General features: G+C 39.5%; 1 protein-coding gene across 1 annotated transcript; it reads right to left on the reverse strand.

Annotated features, from left to right (window-relative positions):
- Window positions 1-10,925: 10,925 nt before the first annotated feature.
- On the reverse strand, window positions 10,926-14,127 carry LOC122648841 (bifunctional epoxide hydrolase 2-like). The gene is made up of 5 exons (XM_043842107.1): window positions 13,965-14,127; window positions 13,608-13,822; window positions 12,434-12,601; window positions 11,686-11,921; window positions 10,926-11,259 (listed from the first exon to the last, which is right to left on the reverse strand). Exons 1-5 carry the CDS (start codon window positions 14,032-14,034, stop codon window positions 11,010-11,012), a joined length of 939 nt encoding a protein of 312 aa, XP_043698042.1. The 5' UTR covers window positions 14,035-14,127; the 3' UTR covers window positions 10,926-11,009.
- Window positions 14,128-16,164: the final 2,037 nt, after the last annotated feature.

A 16,164-nucleotide genomic window follows, 5' to 3' on the forward strand; every position in this document is an offset into this window, starting at 1 on the left:
AAGGAACCTTTGGAATGTAAGAATCAGGTGATGGTCCCTCCACAATAGGAATGTGCAACCCCTTCCTTGGAAACTGATGAGTGACTACCACAGGTGGTGTTTCTATAATTGGCTCATGTGTTTCCACATCACCACCTGAATTCTCAAGGGTTGACTCTGCCTTTGCTTGGTTTTGAGAATTAGTGGGCAACATCCCATTAGTAGTTAAGGGTGCATCAGGTTTTTTCACCTTTTTACCACTCCTTAAGATTGTGACCGATTGGACTTACTTTTTCCCTGTACCCGTTTAACTATTTGGGTTCCTATTAGTTGACTTGGCAATTGGCCAGCCTCCCTCCTACTTATAGCATCAGCTAGTTGACCAAGTTGGTTCTCTAGCTTATTAATGGACTGTGTATGTGAGTTTAGCAGCTATGTGTTCTACTCGAGTCCACTTAATGCTTTTACCACCTTCTCCTCAAAGGATTGATTCTGTTGGGGTTGAGGATATGGTGACTGTCCACCCCTATAAGCATTGGATTGAACATTGAATGGTGGCCTATATGGTGGGTTTGGAGGATTATTAGGTAATGAGTTTCTCCATGAAAAGTTCGGGTGATTTTACCATCCTAGGTTATAAGTATTGGAAAAAGGATCATTACCCGATTTAGGAAAACTTTAAGCCACTTGTACCTGTCCTAAACAAACTCAAGGTATTATGCAGCAGAAGGGCAGTCCATCACATAATGACTAGGACTAGCACATAAGGCACAAGCTTTAGTCTGATTAGATGGAGAAAAACTCATTGGGAAAGGGGACATAGAATTCTGTCCTACAAACATTAAATAATCCAATTTCTTGGACAGCATATCAACCTTAGCGGTCATCTCTACAGTTGGATTGATCTCATAGAGACCACCCTTCTTTGGTTGCCTTGTGTGTGGAATCTTAGTTCGAGAGGCTGAAGCATGATGTTGGGAATTCTCACTAAGAGTTTCAAAAAGATCCCACGCTTCGGTCATTCTTGTGCATAAATGTTCCACCATAAGAGGAGTCCACCATCCGCCTATATCGGTCACGGAGACCATCATAAAAAAAATTGGACTAACTGCCATTTCGGGACAGTGTGGTGGGGACACTTCCGAAGTAATTCCTTAAGTCTTTCCCATGCTTTATGAAATTGATGGCCCTCTAATTGGCTATTAGTCTGGCCAATGGGAAAGAATTTTTTCAAAAATTTCTACTGCATCCTCGTCCATGTAGAAATCCTAACCGAGTCTAGGAAATGAAGCCAATGTTTGGCTTTGTCATCTAAAGAGAATGGGAACAGAAGCAACTTTAGGGCATCTTTAGAGAGGTTTTGGATTTTGACTGTAGAGCATACCTCTAAGAATTCATCAAGATGTTTGTAAGGCTCCTCATTAGCCAGTCCATAATAGGATGGTAACATTTGTATGATGTTGGACTTGATCTCATATTGAGCGGCCTGAATGGTAGGCAACTGAATATAAGATGCAGGAGTATAGGCGCTTGGAGTAAAGTGCTCACTCAGTGGCCGTCTTGGTTGATCCTCGTCACCCATTTTATTACTATCCTTAAGTCTAGCCAAAGATTGCTCTATTTCTTGGTCAAGGGTAATCAGGTTGGGGTGCAAAGAACGCCGACCATGCATAAAACAAACAACTAGTTGAACGTGCTAACTAATAAAAAAAAAATTTAACTAATAAAATAAAAAAGTAACTAGTTTAAAACTAAACGAAAATACTTATCTGGTGAGGGCAGTTGCACAAATCTACTATCGCTTGAACGTGCTGCTCCCGATGAACGATTGCAGAAGTACACTTATGATCTTAAAAGGATGGGAAAATAAAATTAAACCTAAACAATCCAATCTGATACTTGAAATAACAATTACATAAGATAAACCCTAATTACATGAAATCTAAGAACTACAACAAAAATTAAGAAGAGTAAACCAAAAGAACAATTTCTTCCTTACTCTATCTACTAGGCTGCCTGTAAAAACAAAATGAACGTTAGTTAGACTGAACTAAAATTAAACTAATGAAGAGATTAAAAAGAAAAATTATGAAATTAAAACTAAAACAAAATAACACAAAACAATTAAATCAATCTTAGCAACCGTGCTTCAGTTCCCCGGCAACGGCGCCAAAATTTTATTGTATCGTTAGGTGATCAAAAATAAATCCTAAAACTACATCTAGCAATATAGTGGTAAGAAAGGGATCGAACTACGGGGAACTAGAAGGCTGAATTAACTAAGATAATAAGATGGAAGTGGTGGAATTTAAATCGCAATGAATATGAATTAAGCTAAGAATAAAAGAAACAAAACTAAATTAACGAGGATATAAAGTTATGGGAAGAAGGCTATCTTTAGGGTTCGAATTCCCAATGGAATTATTATTCAATTCTGATGCATGCTTCGATTTATTACAATCACAGGTCTAATAACACCACAGAATGTAGGGTTCCTCCAAGGTATGGATTATCTTGACGAGTACTATTGTCCTTTGCTTAAGGGTTTGGTATGACTAGTTCGTTCAGCCATAATCCATCATTGGTACAACTACATAAGAAAAGAATACTATTGCTCGAATGAAAGAATTATGAATCACAGAATCAAAATTCTTCAACTAAGTACATCAATTAAAAATCATCCAAGTAGGGATGGAGTCTCAACATCAAGTAATTAAGAATGCAAACCAGAATTTTAAACAATAACTACCATTGGTTCATCTACACCTAAAGATAGAGAATACTTAGCCGCTCATGGTGCTAAGAGACAGGGGGCAGCAATGGTGACGACGATCTTTCATGGAACACAATGCACAGGTGAATGGTGATGCAATATTGATGGAGGCAGTAGCTGTAGAAATGATGGTGTCGCAACTAACGATGGTGTTGATCTCTGCACAATGATGTCCAGAAAAACATGTAGTGGAGAAAGGAATTGAAGCCAAAAAATTCTCCAACAATGGAAGGGTTTGCTCCCCTTAAAAAGAAAAGAGAGAGCGAGAGAGATGGAGAGAAAATTGAGGGAGAGAGAGAGTTTGTGAGGGAAACGGAATAACGTCAAAGAGAGACAGTGGTGATGCGATTTTTGGAAAGAGAGGGGAGAGAATCGTGGGCAGCGATTAGGAAAGGAAGATTTTAGGAATGAGAGAAGAAATAGGAGAGAGAGAAAAAGAGAATTGAGAGAAGTAGGAGAGATGGGAAGGAGAGAGCACGTGGAGGAGGTGGGAGAGATAAAATAAAGAGAGATTTTAGGGAGAGGTTATAGGAGAATGTGGGCATCACATGGCTTCTCTCATCTCTTCAAACTCCAATTCCCCTTTTTGCCGTTACACTTAAAATTATTCTCTATTTACATTTTTCTCCTCCAAAACTTCTAAAATTACGTCTAGCCCATAAAATTAAGCTCGACTTTGTTTGCATCATCCTCATGCAAAATGACCAATATACCCCTGAGATCAAATTCGGTGAAGCTAGGTGGGGACCACCCCCTGAACTCGAAAATACAAGAGGTCTTCATTGGGCCAGGCTTAAGTAGCATTGAACTCCTCCAACTTGGTTTTCTCAATTTGACTCCGAAAATGCACTTGTCGTTTAGTATTTCCAACATGCCAAAAATACCCATATACCTTGAAAATACAGAAAAATATCCGAATAGCTCCATTCTAAGCAGATTAAAATGCAGAATTAAATGGGATAATTTCACATATAAATGTGCTCATCACCATAAAAAACAAATGAATAACCTAAAGTCAAAAGTGCAGTAACAGAAAGTAGATTATGTTGGATTTCTAGTGGGTATAGCATTTCATGAAGAAGCAAGATGCGCCCAGTGTGCAAGGTGAGCTGATAGGTACCGACTCCTCGAACTGCTTCACTCGTGGCATTTCCCATGTAGTTGTTCTGGGTGCCATCCGAAATCTTTTTATAATCTATGAACCCCCCTCGATCACGTGTTATGTGTCTTGTTGCTCTTATATCTACAATCCAGTCAGATCGGGTTTGGAAAACTAAAACATGTGTATCGACAAAAGTACAGGGAGAGAGGGATAGAAATGGTACCTTCTTCGCTTCAGTGCAATCACGAGCGAAGTGTCCCATCTTCTGACAGTTATACCACTTGACCTTTGTAATGTATCTTTTTTCACCTCACTGGCCACGTTTATGCTTGGCGGATTTACCTCCACTTGGTGCAACGTTCTGAGCCTGTCCCTAATTCTCCGTGTTCCTTTGTCTCTTGCATTTAGACCCAAAAGTCTTGCTCTACCTTGCTTGGGCGACAAGGACATGTGATTGGGTCGCCTCTAAGCGCTTCACCTCTAGCTCTACATGAGCGATAATGTCATTGAAAGTTTTGAAACTGTCGTTATGTGTGAGAACCACATTCATTTGGGCCCAGAAATCAGGTAATGTCCTAATGAAGGCTTGAACTTATTGCTCATCAGTGAAGTGTACCTCAGCATCATCTAACTTTTGTATCATGTCTTTCACAACCCTAAGGTGTTCAACCATATTGTGCTTGGGGTCCTTACAGTACATCTCAAACTTCAAGGCATGGTCCGCAGCCTTGTAGTTGATGTACCACCACATTCTAACTTAACCAGATCCCACATGGACTTTGCAGTTTTGAACTTTTCATACTGGCCGATGAGATCATTGGCATCTCTAACTCGAAAATACAAGAGGCCTTCATTGGGCCAGGCTTGAGTAGCATTGAACTCCTCCAACTTGGTTTTCTCAATTTAGACTCCGAAAATGCACTTGTCGTTGAGTATTTCCAACATGCCAAAAATACCCCTATACCTTGAAAATACAGAAAAATATCCGAATAGCTCCATTCTAAGCAGATCAAAATGTAGAATTAAATGGGATAATTTCACATATAAATGTGCTCATCACCATAAAAAATAAATGAATAACCTAAAGTCAAAAGTGCAGTAACAGAAAGTAGATTATGTTGGATTTCCAGTGGGTATAGCATTTCATGAAGAAGCAAGATGCGCCCAATGTGCAAGGTGAGCTGATAGGTACTGACTCCTCGAACTACTTCACTCATGGCATTTCCCATGTAGTTGTTCTGGGTGCCATCCGAAATCTTTTTATAATCTATGAACCCCCCTCAATCACGTGTTATGTGTCTTGTTGCTCTTATATCTACAATTCAGTCAGATCGGGTTTGGAAAACTAAAACATGTGTATCGACAAAAGTATAGGGAGAGAGGGATAGAAATGGTACCTTATTCGCTTCAGTGCAATCACGAGCGAAGTGTCCCATCTTCTGCCAGTTATAGCACTTGACCTTTGTAATGTATCTTTTTCCACCTCACTTGCCACGTTTACGCTTGGTGGATTTGCCTCCACTTGGTGCAACGTTCTGAGCCTATCCCTAATTCTTCGTGTTCCTTTGTCTCTTGCGTTTAGACCCAGAAGTCTTGCTCTACCCTGCTTGAGCGACAAGGACATGTGATTGGGTCGCCTCTAAGCGCTTCACCTCTAGCTCTACATGAGCGACAATGTCATTGAAAGTTTTGAAACTGTCGTTATGTGTGAGAACCACATTCATTTGAGCCCAGAAATTAGGTAACGTCCTAATGAAGGCTTGAACTTATTGCTCATCAGTGAAGTGTATCTCAGCATCATCTAACTTTTGTATCATGTCTTTCACAACTCTAAGGTGTTCAACCATATTGTGCTAGGGATCCTTATAGTACATCTCAAACTTCAAGACATGGTTCGCAGCCTTGTAGTTGATGTACCGCCACATTCTAACTTAACTAGATCCCACATGGACTTCGCAGCTTTGAACTTTTCATACTGGCCGATGAGATCATTATGCATCGAGTTTAACATAACAAAGCGAGCACTACGGTCTCTTTTAAACCAAGCCTTATAAGCTTCCTTTTCTCGACGGTGACGAGCGGTAGTACCCTCATTGGGTTTAGCCATTTTAGAGGTTAGTTGTTCAAGGTAATCATGTTCATTAAGTAAGAACTTCATCTTACGATACCACATGTCATAGTTGGTTCCATCCAACTTGTTGCTTTGGTTAAGATCAGCAACAACATTCTTAATTGCCATTACTATAATGTGCAAGGGAGGACATTTAGTATACATTCACAAAAAAATTTTGTTCAAGAAATCCTAATTAAAATTAATGGTTCCCTCTTCCACACGAGAGACCAAGAATTTCACTAGGCTCACAATCAAATCTCACAATGTGTGGGTCTGGGAATGTATAATTTTAATTGATTTCGAACAAAAAAAGGAGGAAAGGGCATCTTCACATCACTATTTAATGTGTCATACATCGGATGCACAAAGGACTCACACAAGGGAATCAGATTGGTACTTGAAGTGATATGCCAAGTCGATACAAAGTCATGATACGCAGTGCAGTAGCCTCCCTTTACATGGTTTCTCAAAAAATAAAATATTAAAAATTACAACCAGCTCTTTACATTCAAGAATCCTACTACATCACTACTGGGGATCAACGCACTTTGTATCATATCCAGATACCAACTCTATTGCACATACATCAAAACATATCCCTTACACAAGTACCAATATTCCATCCCATGCAATACAAAAAATAAAATCGTATGGATTGCATGAGATGGGGTTTTGACAGCATTACCCAAATGGTAGAGTCAAACAAGGTCTATACCGCCACAGGAAGATATCATTTATTTCTCGATCATTGGTAAAGACCCAAGGCGATCTCCATTACTCATGGAAAAAATATAGGATGATTTGGGATCATCTCCTATCTCCCAATTTCTTCCCATGGATATCAAATATATGATTTCTTGCTAATAGGCAACCAAAACAAAATATATCCCAATAGCAAGAAACCCTCACTGGGGAGATCACCAAATTTGTTGAGGGTCACAAGAACAATCATAAACACAAATATTAATCAATCAAAAAATATACCAATGATCAATATATGTGACCCATAAACAAGAAACCAAAATCAAGAAAAACTTCCCATTTTTTTTTCTTCTCTTTTCATTCTCTTTTTTCTTTCCTCTTTTTTTTTTTTTTTTTTTCCGTGCAGCGGCTGCTGCCCATACCAAGGACACGCGGCCTGGCTGCACACAGCCACGGCAGCCGCATGCCATGGCCCGATGTTGCTGCTGTTGTGCGCTGCTAGCACGCGCACGCCCTGCACACACCGACTGTAGCAGTTGGCCGCGGCCTGCTGCTGCTGTGGGTGTGCGCCTAGGGTCGCGTGACTAGGGGAATGAAGAGAGAGAGAGAGAGAGAAAAAAGGAGAGAGAGAGGAACAAGGGGAGGGGGCATGAGCCGCGCATGATGGGCAGCGCTCAAACTCCTTCCAAACCTGAAAAAATGTGTTCACTCCAAAAAATAAAAAATAGATCTCTTCCCAAACATGCAAACCATAAACCAGTAGCTCTGATGCCACTGTTAAATTACATAAACCTGATCCATAAAAACTAGGGTTTGGATCTTACTTGAATGTGTATGTAAAGGCAGTGGAAGAAGGAACAATAGCCAAGCTTATGGTTACGAGCACACGAACAAAGCACTACGATCTCAATAAGTTTCTCCTCTGAGAAGTCCACGCCACAAATCCCTGGGAAGAGATGGAAACCCAAAGGAAAACACAGAAAACTAGAAGAGAGGGGGAGAATCTGTTTTTCACACCTGGCTTTAGGGTTTTAGGCTATCTATTTATAAAGCTAAAAACCCTGAGGCCCCTATCCCTTTTAGATCCCCACTGGGATTCTTCAAAGAGTGAGGGAAGAGGAGAGGAGGAGTCGGTCACTTAAGTGATCATCTCTCTCGCTCCCTCATGCGCGGGCTTGGCCGGTCTGCCCCTTGTGGAACGGGCCTGTGGCCCATACCGATTTACAAATGTAATAGAGGTGTTTACAACTTGGGAAGAAAATAAAAGAAAAAAAAAAACAAAGAAAATACAGCCACATACAGGCGGATGGATAGACCTTGCTTGTTTTTGTTGTTCTTCATACCTGGGATTTACTTTTGGGTTTTGATGAATTGTCAGAGTCAATTCATGTAGAAAATGCATTGAGGCCAAGCCAATCGCATTCAAGTAAGAGTATATAGTGGAAGCATTTAATAAGCCAGTACAGAATTTCAAATTGCTTGGTAAAAAGTTCATTATGTCTCTCGTGCATATGGAGACTTGTCAAATTAGCAATATGTTCAAGTGTACTTTATTAGCTCCTCTCCATGGAACCCAGCATGCCTAGGGGGTATCCAGCTGTTGGGTTGTGACGCACACATTCCTAGGTATGCGCCATGATGTGTGTATGCCTAGGGATGTGTGCAACACAACCCAGCCCTTGGATGCCCCCTAGGCACTCCCTGGGCGCTGAGCTCCTTGGAGAGGAATCGGATCCAAGGTACTTATGAGTTGTTTAATTCTGACAGAGTATAATTAAGTGTTACAAAGGTTTGAAATTTACTTAAAAACAACTTTGGTGTTTTTATATATAAGGAATTTTTTTTCCAGTAACATATAAGGATGTAACCCCTTATCAGATTACAGTACTATTGAATATGAGCTTATTTGTGAAAGTGTGTAAGCGTGAGCGCTTCTCCCCTACGCATGTGAACCTCATTTCTCCAAGTTACCATTAACGATCAAGAAATAGGATTTTTTTTTCCAGTAACATATAAGGATGTAACCCCTTATCAGATTACAGTACTATTGAAGTACTATTGAATATGAGCTTATTTGTGAAAGTGTGTAAGCGTGAGCGCTTCTCCCCTACGCATGTGAACCTCATTTCTCCAAGTTACCATTAACGATCAAGAAATAGCCAATATTATTGCAGTTAATGTAATAAATTAACCTGAATAATATTGGCTATTCCCGTTGTTAAAATCAACCTGATTTGGGATGTAGGTAGGGTAGCTTCATCAACCTGATCAGGTTCATAATCAATGGTGACTTAGGGCTATTATTTTAGTAACCATTTTCATCCTTGTGTACTACGTGAACAGAGCTGTATTTTGGGCATTAGGAAACCAGTACATCGGATAAGACTAAAACGATAATGAGACCAATTCTTTAAATCAGATTTCTTCTCTCTGATGGCATTGAAGGAAGATGAGAGGTGGGAGATGGGGGTGGGATAGGGGAGTGATGGGGGTGAGGCGGGAGATGGAGCGGGAATAAGGGATGAAAGGTAAGAGGTGGGAGATGGGGTCGGGAACAGGGGAGTGTGGGGATGATAGGCGGGAGATGGGGGCAGGAACAGGGGATGAGAGAGGTGGGAGATGGGAAGTCGAGGAAGATGAGAGGTGGGAGAGAGGGGATTGGGATTGTGCGTGTGTTTTTTTTTTTGGTAATTGGGGATTGTGCGTGTGAGAGATTAATAGGAAGGTAGATTTGATTTGATATATAGAGGTAAAAATGGTAATAAAAAAAACTTGATTAATTAGGTGAGTGTTATCTTGATTTAGGTATACCAAACGTAATATCCGAAACGTTGAAAACCTAACCTTTAATTTCTTGAAAAGTCGGATATCTTAGGTGTCATTTACCCAAATAAAATAAAAAAACATAATTTGGTCTTTTGGTAGATTTACAAGGCCTCTCTTTCTCTCTTAGTATCCACAAGAGTGGACGAACAACAGTTTGATTAATCAAAAGCAACATTCCCACATAGCTCCAAGAGACGACCCAGGAAGGATTTCCATTTGTTATTCTTTCATTTAAGTCCCTCATCTCTTCAAAGATTCTGGACCGGGTTTCCTTTGAATAAAAAAAGGACAAAACAGAAATTTTTTTTTTTTTCCTGAAAACCCAGAACACAGTTGGGATATAACAACTCAATCTTATTCCAATTAAATGAGGTCGATTACATGGATCTTTGTAAAGATAAAATATTAAAAATAATAGTGAAAAGAAAAGAGCACGGCAAAATTGATAACACTCGGCAACATCCCACCTAATTGGGGTCGGTTACATGGATCATTGCCTTCATCTCATCTTTATTCGAGGTCATACTCGAAACAATGCCTAAGCTATCTTTGTCTTTCCTCACTACTTCTCTTGGGGTCATTTTAGATCTTTCAATATAAATCAAACCACTCCTCTATACTTGTTTATCTCAAGGCCTCCGTTGAACATGATCATGATAGCTCAAACGGCTTTCACAAAGCTTCTCTTGTATCAGAATAACTCCCAAATCAGCTCTAATTTGGTCATTCCTTACTTTATCCTTCATACTTTTGACGCACATCCATCTCAACATCCTCATCTCTATTATAATTGGCTTATCTATATGACGTTTCTTAACTACTCAACATTCCACCCCATACATCATAACTAGTCGTATAATTGTTCTACAGAATTTTCCTTTAAGCTTTAAAAGAATGCATCGGACATAACACTCTAACCACATCTCTCCACTTCAAACATCCTATTTTAATTCTCTGTGTAACATCATACTCTGTCACCTTCCTTATTTATGATTGAACCAAGGAACCTAAAATAATCACTTTGTAGAATCTCTCTTTCATCCATATTCACCGCCTTACTATCCATCCTAGTATGATTAAGGTTACACACAACATACTCCGTCTTCGTTCTACTTATCTAACATTTTGATTCCTAGGTTAATCTCCAAACCTCCAACTTGGTGTGGGCACAATGTTGAGATGTTGGTTGAAATTTGACAAGTGGATTACCCATGAACTCTATCTATTCCAGTCAAATTGGCCATTTCAGCTCTCCACAGGATACATCTCCAATGCAATTTCTAGGTGTGCTCAAGCTAGAAAAATTTTGCCTTAAAACTACTATAGACATAGACACTCGACAGAAAAACTAAAAGGAAAATAGAAAAAGCATAGGCATAAGCAACTGAGAGGTGTTACAGATATTGAAACTTCAAAAGACCATTACAGAATGGGAATAGTATGTGCTGAATAATATATTTTAGGCAGCCCACGAAATGTTGGCTAATCTTATTAAACAAACTTTACCCAGAACTTTAGCAAGAATGCTTGCTGAGGAAAGTTGCGATGAGCTGGTTCACCTGGTCTGGAAATTGCTCCTGAACGAAATGTGTTCCCTCAGGCAAGAAAGTGATCTCCAAATCAGGGACAAAATCTTTCACCTTTCCACTCCTCACGTAGTCCTCCATTCCTGGGACTTTGAGGAAATAGTCCTTTCCGCCCATGATCAGCAGTGCTGGTACTTTAACTCTTGGATCTTTTGAGCTCAAGTCCTCTTGCAAGGTCCTACAGAAAGTTTTAGATAATTATACAAGGGGCGGGAAAGGGTATTCTGAACCTAATTCCTATGCTTACTCACAAAAAACTTTTTTATTATTTTTTCCCTTTTCTTGAAAAAAAAAAAAAATTAAAAACTGCTTATGTGAATAGGCGTAGGAAACGCCTTAGGTTTAGAGAGACTTTTCCCTTGTACAAATATATAGTTCTTGAAACAAATAACATGCCTATTTAACAATGTGTTGTGTCACCCTATGGTTCTTCAAACACATACATATTTATACATATTTAATAATAATGTGATGTGTCACCATATTAGTGCTGTGTTCTAATAAGATGTCTACTTTTATTCAATAAAAGAGGAAAGAAAAGGAGAAGTAAGGTCTCAACGTTTCTGTGGGGATGAAAGGATGACACAGAAGAAGAATTGGATACCTATATGGTACTTGCAATGGAAAACGGAATCCAGACTTTTCATATAATGTTACATACGCTGCAAGATCTTCCTCAGTGAACCATGGAGGCAGAGGGGTAGACGGATCCACCAAGTCCATGATCTCCTGATTCTCACTTGCTATTGGTAGTTCGCTTCCTGAGAAAAGAATGTAGATGTTTCGCACCACCGTCTTAACATCGAAGCGACCAAAATCTGCTTCGGCTCTTCCAGGTTCCTAAAATATGGAACACAGAAATTAATACTGTCTCTCTCTCTTCTTTTTTTTCCTTCTTCTCTTTTAAACCTAAATTAGCTTGGGCAATCTTGACATCTCTGACCATAATCAGAGAATGGTTGTTGGAAGTGTTCCACTGAGGCACATTATTTAATAGAGGCATTGAACCTTGGCTTAGAGATGAATGCTCTTGTATTACAAGCTAGGCCTTGTTGAAATTTCTGACAACCATTCACCGGTCCGGTTTGAAGGTATCACTGAGGAAAGAAACTAAACATTGCTAATGTCAATAGCTCATGGTGATGTCATTCTTCTCAATGCTTAGTCAACAATATAGCAACTGTTCATACATAATCAGCTTAACATTGAACCAGAAGGTATCGTAAGGGGTATTTTGTTCCTGAATCCTGAGCCCTGAGCCCTCTATGTTTTGCTATGTTTGTTCTGGACACACTCAATTGGTTCTGATTACTGCTTGGAGAAAGTAAATTAGAATGAACATGACGTGTTACCTTCCATCTCAAAATGTAGAAGCCTTCAGGAAGCTGGCTAAATAATGAAGATGGTGAAGAGGGAACATATGGAATCCCCATTGTTACCACTCCTGAGACCCTCTCCGGGAAGAGAACTGCAAACAAATTGGCAGGAAGGACTCCAAAATCTTTCCCAATGAGGAAAGCCTGGCGTCATAGTTGAGATAAATTGCATATCAATTAGATTTCTTTTTGAATTTCAAGCAATGAAAAAACAATAGAACACTAATGTACAGTTCAAACACAACATGACAGTACACACCATTAAAGGATCATGTTTTACCACAACTAATGTGAGCAATAAATCTATCCATATGTATAAAAGGCTTATTTTATCTCATGATTAATAAGTTGTTGGGTAATTTTGGTCCAGGTAAAAGCTGCATTCTCGTGGGCACCTGCTAGGCAGCATCAGTTTCACATTTATCCTCGACGATTTTGATAACCATTATCTCTTTGTTAGGAACAGCTCATCAATATTGATGAAATGAATAATCTAAGTAGTTAGAAGAGCAGACAATCACGAATAAACCAGATTCAGACTCTTTACTGTTGATGATTCTATTGAGGTTAGTCCAGTAATCTACACATAGCTTGGGTATCTCAGAGCGGAGCCAAAATTGTATTCCAGTATTAAACTTCTCTTTATCACCCCCTCAATTCCACTTTTGATCCTACATTTCTAGAAAGCAGAGACGGATCAGATGAATCACTGCAAAGTCTGATTCACTTAAGCAAGTTTTCTGGTGAAAATCATATTAGCATTTTTCTTGGGTGCATACTTCTCTTGCTATTACCAATAAGATGAAGATGTGCTAATGGCTCCCACCAAAGCCCATGATCAGCCACTGAAGAGCGTTTAAAAAAAGTAAGAGGAACTTTGCATAGCTGAACCACATCAAATATACAATCAAGGTCATTTACAGGGCAAGAAGAGTATATTTGAAGGGATAAAAATACTAAAAGACTGATACATGAAATTATTCAGTTTGCTTAAAAAATGATAGGATATGTAATATGAATGATTAATAATTTAGGATCTAGGGTCTTCCTGCAGAAACCCGCTTCCTATTCGCTCTCCCCAACAAAACCCAAGGCGAAAATTAAACTGAATAGAATTAAATTTGTATATTTCAAAACTGAAATGAGATACCTTAGGAATGGAGAAGGAGTCGAGAATGGCAAGGAGATCTTCAATGAGGTCTTTGAATGAGGCCTTCTCAGGTTCATGGGGCTGCTGGGAGAGGCCGTAACCTCTGAAATCAGGTGCCAGTGCCCTGAATCCGGCATTGGCAACGGCGATCATCTGGTGCCGCCACGAATACCAGATCTCCGGGAACCCATGCAAGAACACCACCACTGACGGCCCTGTAAGTTTCAGTTTGTCAGTCAGTATAGCTAAGTACAGCGTGAATCCAATAAGAGTGACTTTTTTTTTGGGGGAGGGAGATTGGGGTTGGGTTTGAAATTTGAATCCAGAAAAACGAAATGAAATTCATTGAATCCCAACCGGTTCCTATCTCGGCGATATGAAGCTTCAGCCCTCTAACATCAATGTATTTGTGCTCTATCTGATCCATCTTGGGTCTTGGACTATTTTCGAGCAAGCAAACTAGAAAGAAAGAGAGACAGAGGGGGGGAAGAGAGAAGCTCCTCCTCTCCCTGGTTGAAGTGGTTTAAGTCATGACTGAAACTTTCCGATACCAGAAGAAAAGTCAAAAGCCACGGACCTACCAGTTGAACATATTGTAAAGAAGCCAATGAGATGAGAGATTTTCTTTTGTTTTTTGGTAGAAATGAGGTGAGAGACTAAGTCAAGCGATGGGATGGGATATGGGAGCGTTGGATATTTTCTGGTAAAGAGGGTTAGATATTATCACATTCATTTGATGTGCATCTATCAAATTCTATTTAATTTGATTAAATTAATTATACATTTTGAGTAAATTTTACAACCTCTCTTATATTAAACCTTAATTATACGGACCTCCTCTGTATTTCTAACAATTATTCAGACTATCTCTATTTTTCAAACTTTATTAAAAGCACCCCCTAGCTGTTAGTGATTTACAGCTAGTTTACGACTGAATGTGCAAATAAACCTTTAATTGACAATTCTACCCTTGAGAGGGTTGAAGTTATCGATTTGCCCGTAGTGTTATCCTAACCCCTGCTTGACCGTTGTTGCAATCTTCATCGCCCAAAAACACCCTAACAACCTGAAGACCTACAACTCTTCCCGATCGATTGTGAGGACAATAGGTTTTGGATGTAAATCCTCCCTCAAGGTCTCTATTGACAAGGAGTCGTCATCTAGATTAGGGTCTAGGACCCTTACTAAAAAAAATGACTCCATTCGAACGAATCCAATCCAAGATTTGGGGTCCATGTCAGGTTACGGTCTGAGGAAGGTGTTAGACACTCTAGTACACCTGGTAAAAACCAGACTTTTACCCTAGATCGATGTGGTATATATGGACCAAACGATAAAAGAGACGAACATGTCAAGTTTCACTCACTCATAAAATAGGAAAGAAAGGATGACATACTTTAATCCAACTTTACCAACAACAACAGTCAACAACAGCAACCATAACCTTATCCCAATCAAATGGGGTTGGCTACATGGATCCGAAGAGGTCATGGCAATAATAGAAATAAGAGAAGTAGAAGGAAGTAAAAATTGGTAAAAGGAAATAAAAAAAAAAATTTATATTATTAAAGAAAAAAGTCTAAGCAGTAGCCAAAGCAGCATCTCAGGAACATCCCCCTACAAGGTGTCGGCTACACGGGTCCTTATCCTCCAAACAACTATATTCGCAATCATAATAGGATCGAGCCCTACCACATGCATATCCTTTCTTAGCACTTCTCCAATTGTCATTTTAGGCATGCCCCTATCTCTTTTAGCTCATTCAAACTGAATCTGGTTACTCTTCCTTACTGGTGCATCCATGGGTCTCCCTTGGATATGACCATACCACCTTAAGCGGCTCTCACGGAACTTGTCCTAGATTGGTGCAACTACCAATTCGGTTATAATACAAACATTCATTATTCTATCTGTCCTGGTCTTGCCGCACATCCTCTTCTCCGCTACACTCATCTTATCTGTATTACTCTTCTTAACTGCCTAACATTCCGCCCCATATGTCATCGCTGGTCTTACTACTATCATGTAGAATTTCCCCTTAAGCTTAATAGGCATGCGCTTGTTACGTAATACTTCTGATGCCACTTTCCACTTCATCCATCCTACTTTAATTCTGTGGAAAATATCATCCTCTTTATCACCCTCTTTGTTAATGGTTGACCTTAGGTATTTTAACCGTTTACTTTGTGGTAGCTCTCGCTCCTCAAGTTTCACCACTTCATTATCTCTCTTGGTTTGACTGAACTTACACATCATATATTTTATCTTTGTTCTATTTAATTTAAAACCTCTTGATTCCAAGCATAATCTCTATAACTCCAGCTTTGCATTAATCCCTTCAACTGTCTCATCTATCAAAACAATATCATCAGCGAATAGCATACACCAAGGGACCTCATCTTGGACGTGCCTAGTTAAATCATCCAAGATGAGTGCAAACAAATAGGGGCTTAGAGCTGATCCTTGGTGTAACCCAATTGTAATTACGAATTCACTACTTTGTCCCTCTACAGTTATAACACTTGTCACCATGCCCTCATATATATCCTTAACTATA

The sequence above is a fragment of the Telopea speciosissima genome, chromosome 1, assembly GCF_018873765.1.
Source record: "Telopea speciosissima isolate NSW1024214 ecotype Mountain lineage chromosome 1, Tspe_v1, whole genome shotgun sequence".
In the NCBI taxonomy this organism is placed as follows: Eukaryota; Viridiplantae; Streptophyta; class Magnoliopsida; order Proteales; family Proteaceae; genus Telopea; species Telopea speciosissima.

Excerpts from the sequence above, each read along its gene's own strand:
- LOC122648841 (XM_043842107.1), bottom strand. The coding sequence starts at position 14,034 with ATGGATCAGATAGAGCACAAATACATTGATGTTAGAGGGCTGAAGCTT. Across the intron at positions 13,823-13,964 it reads TATCGCCGAGATAGGAACCG|GGCCGTCAGTGGTGGTGTTC; the intron begins GTTGGGATTCAA and ends TGAAACTTACAG. Across the intron at positions 12,602-13,607 it reads ACTCCTTCTCCATTCCTAAG|GCTTTCCTCATTGGGAAAGA; the intron begins GTATCTCATTTC and ends CTATGACGCCAG.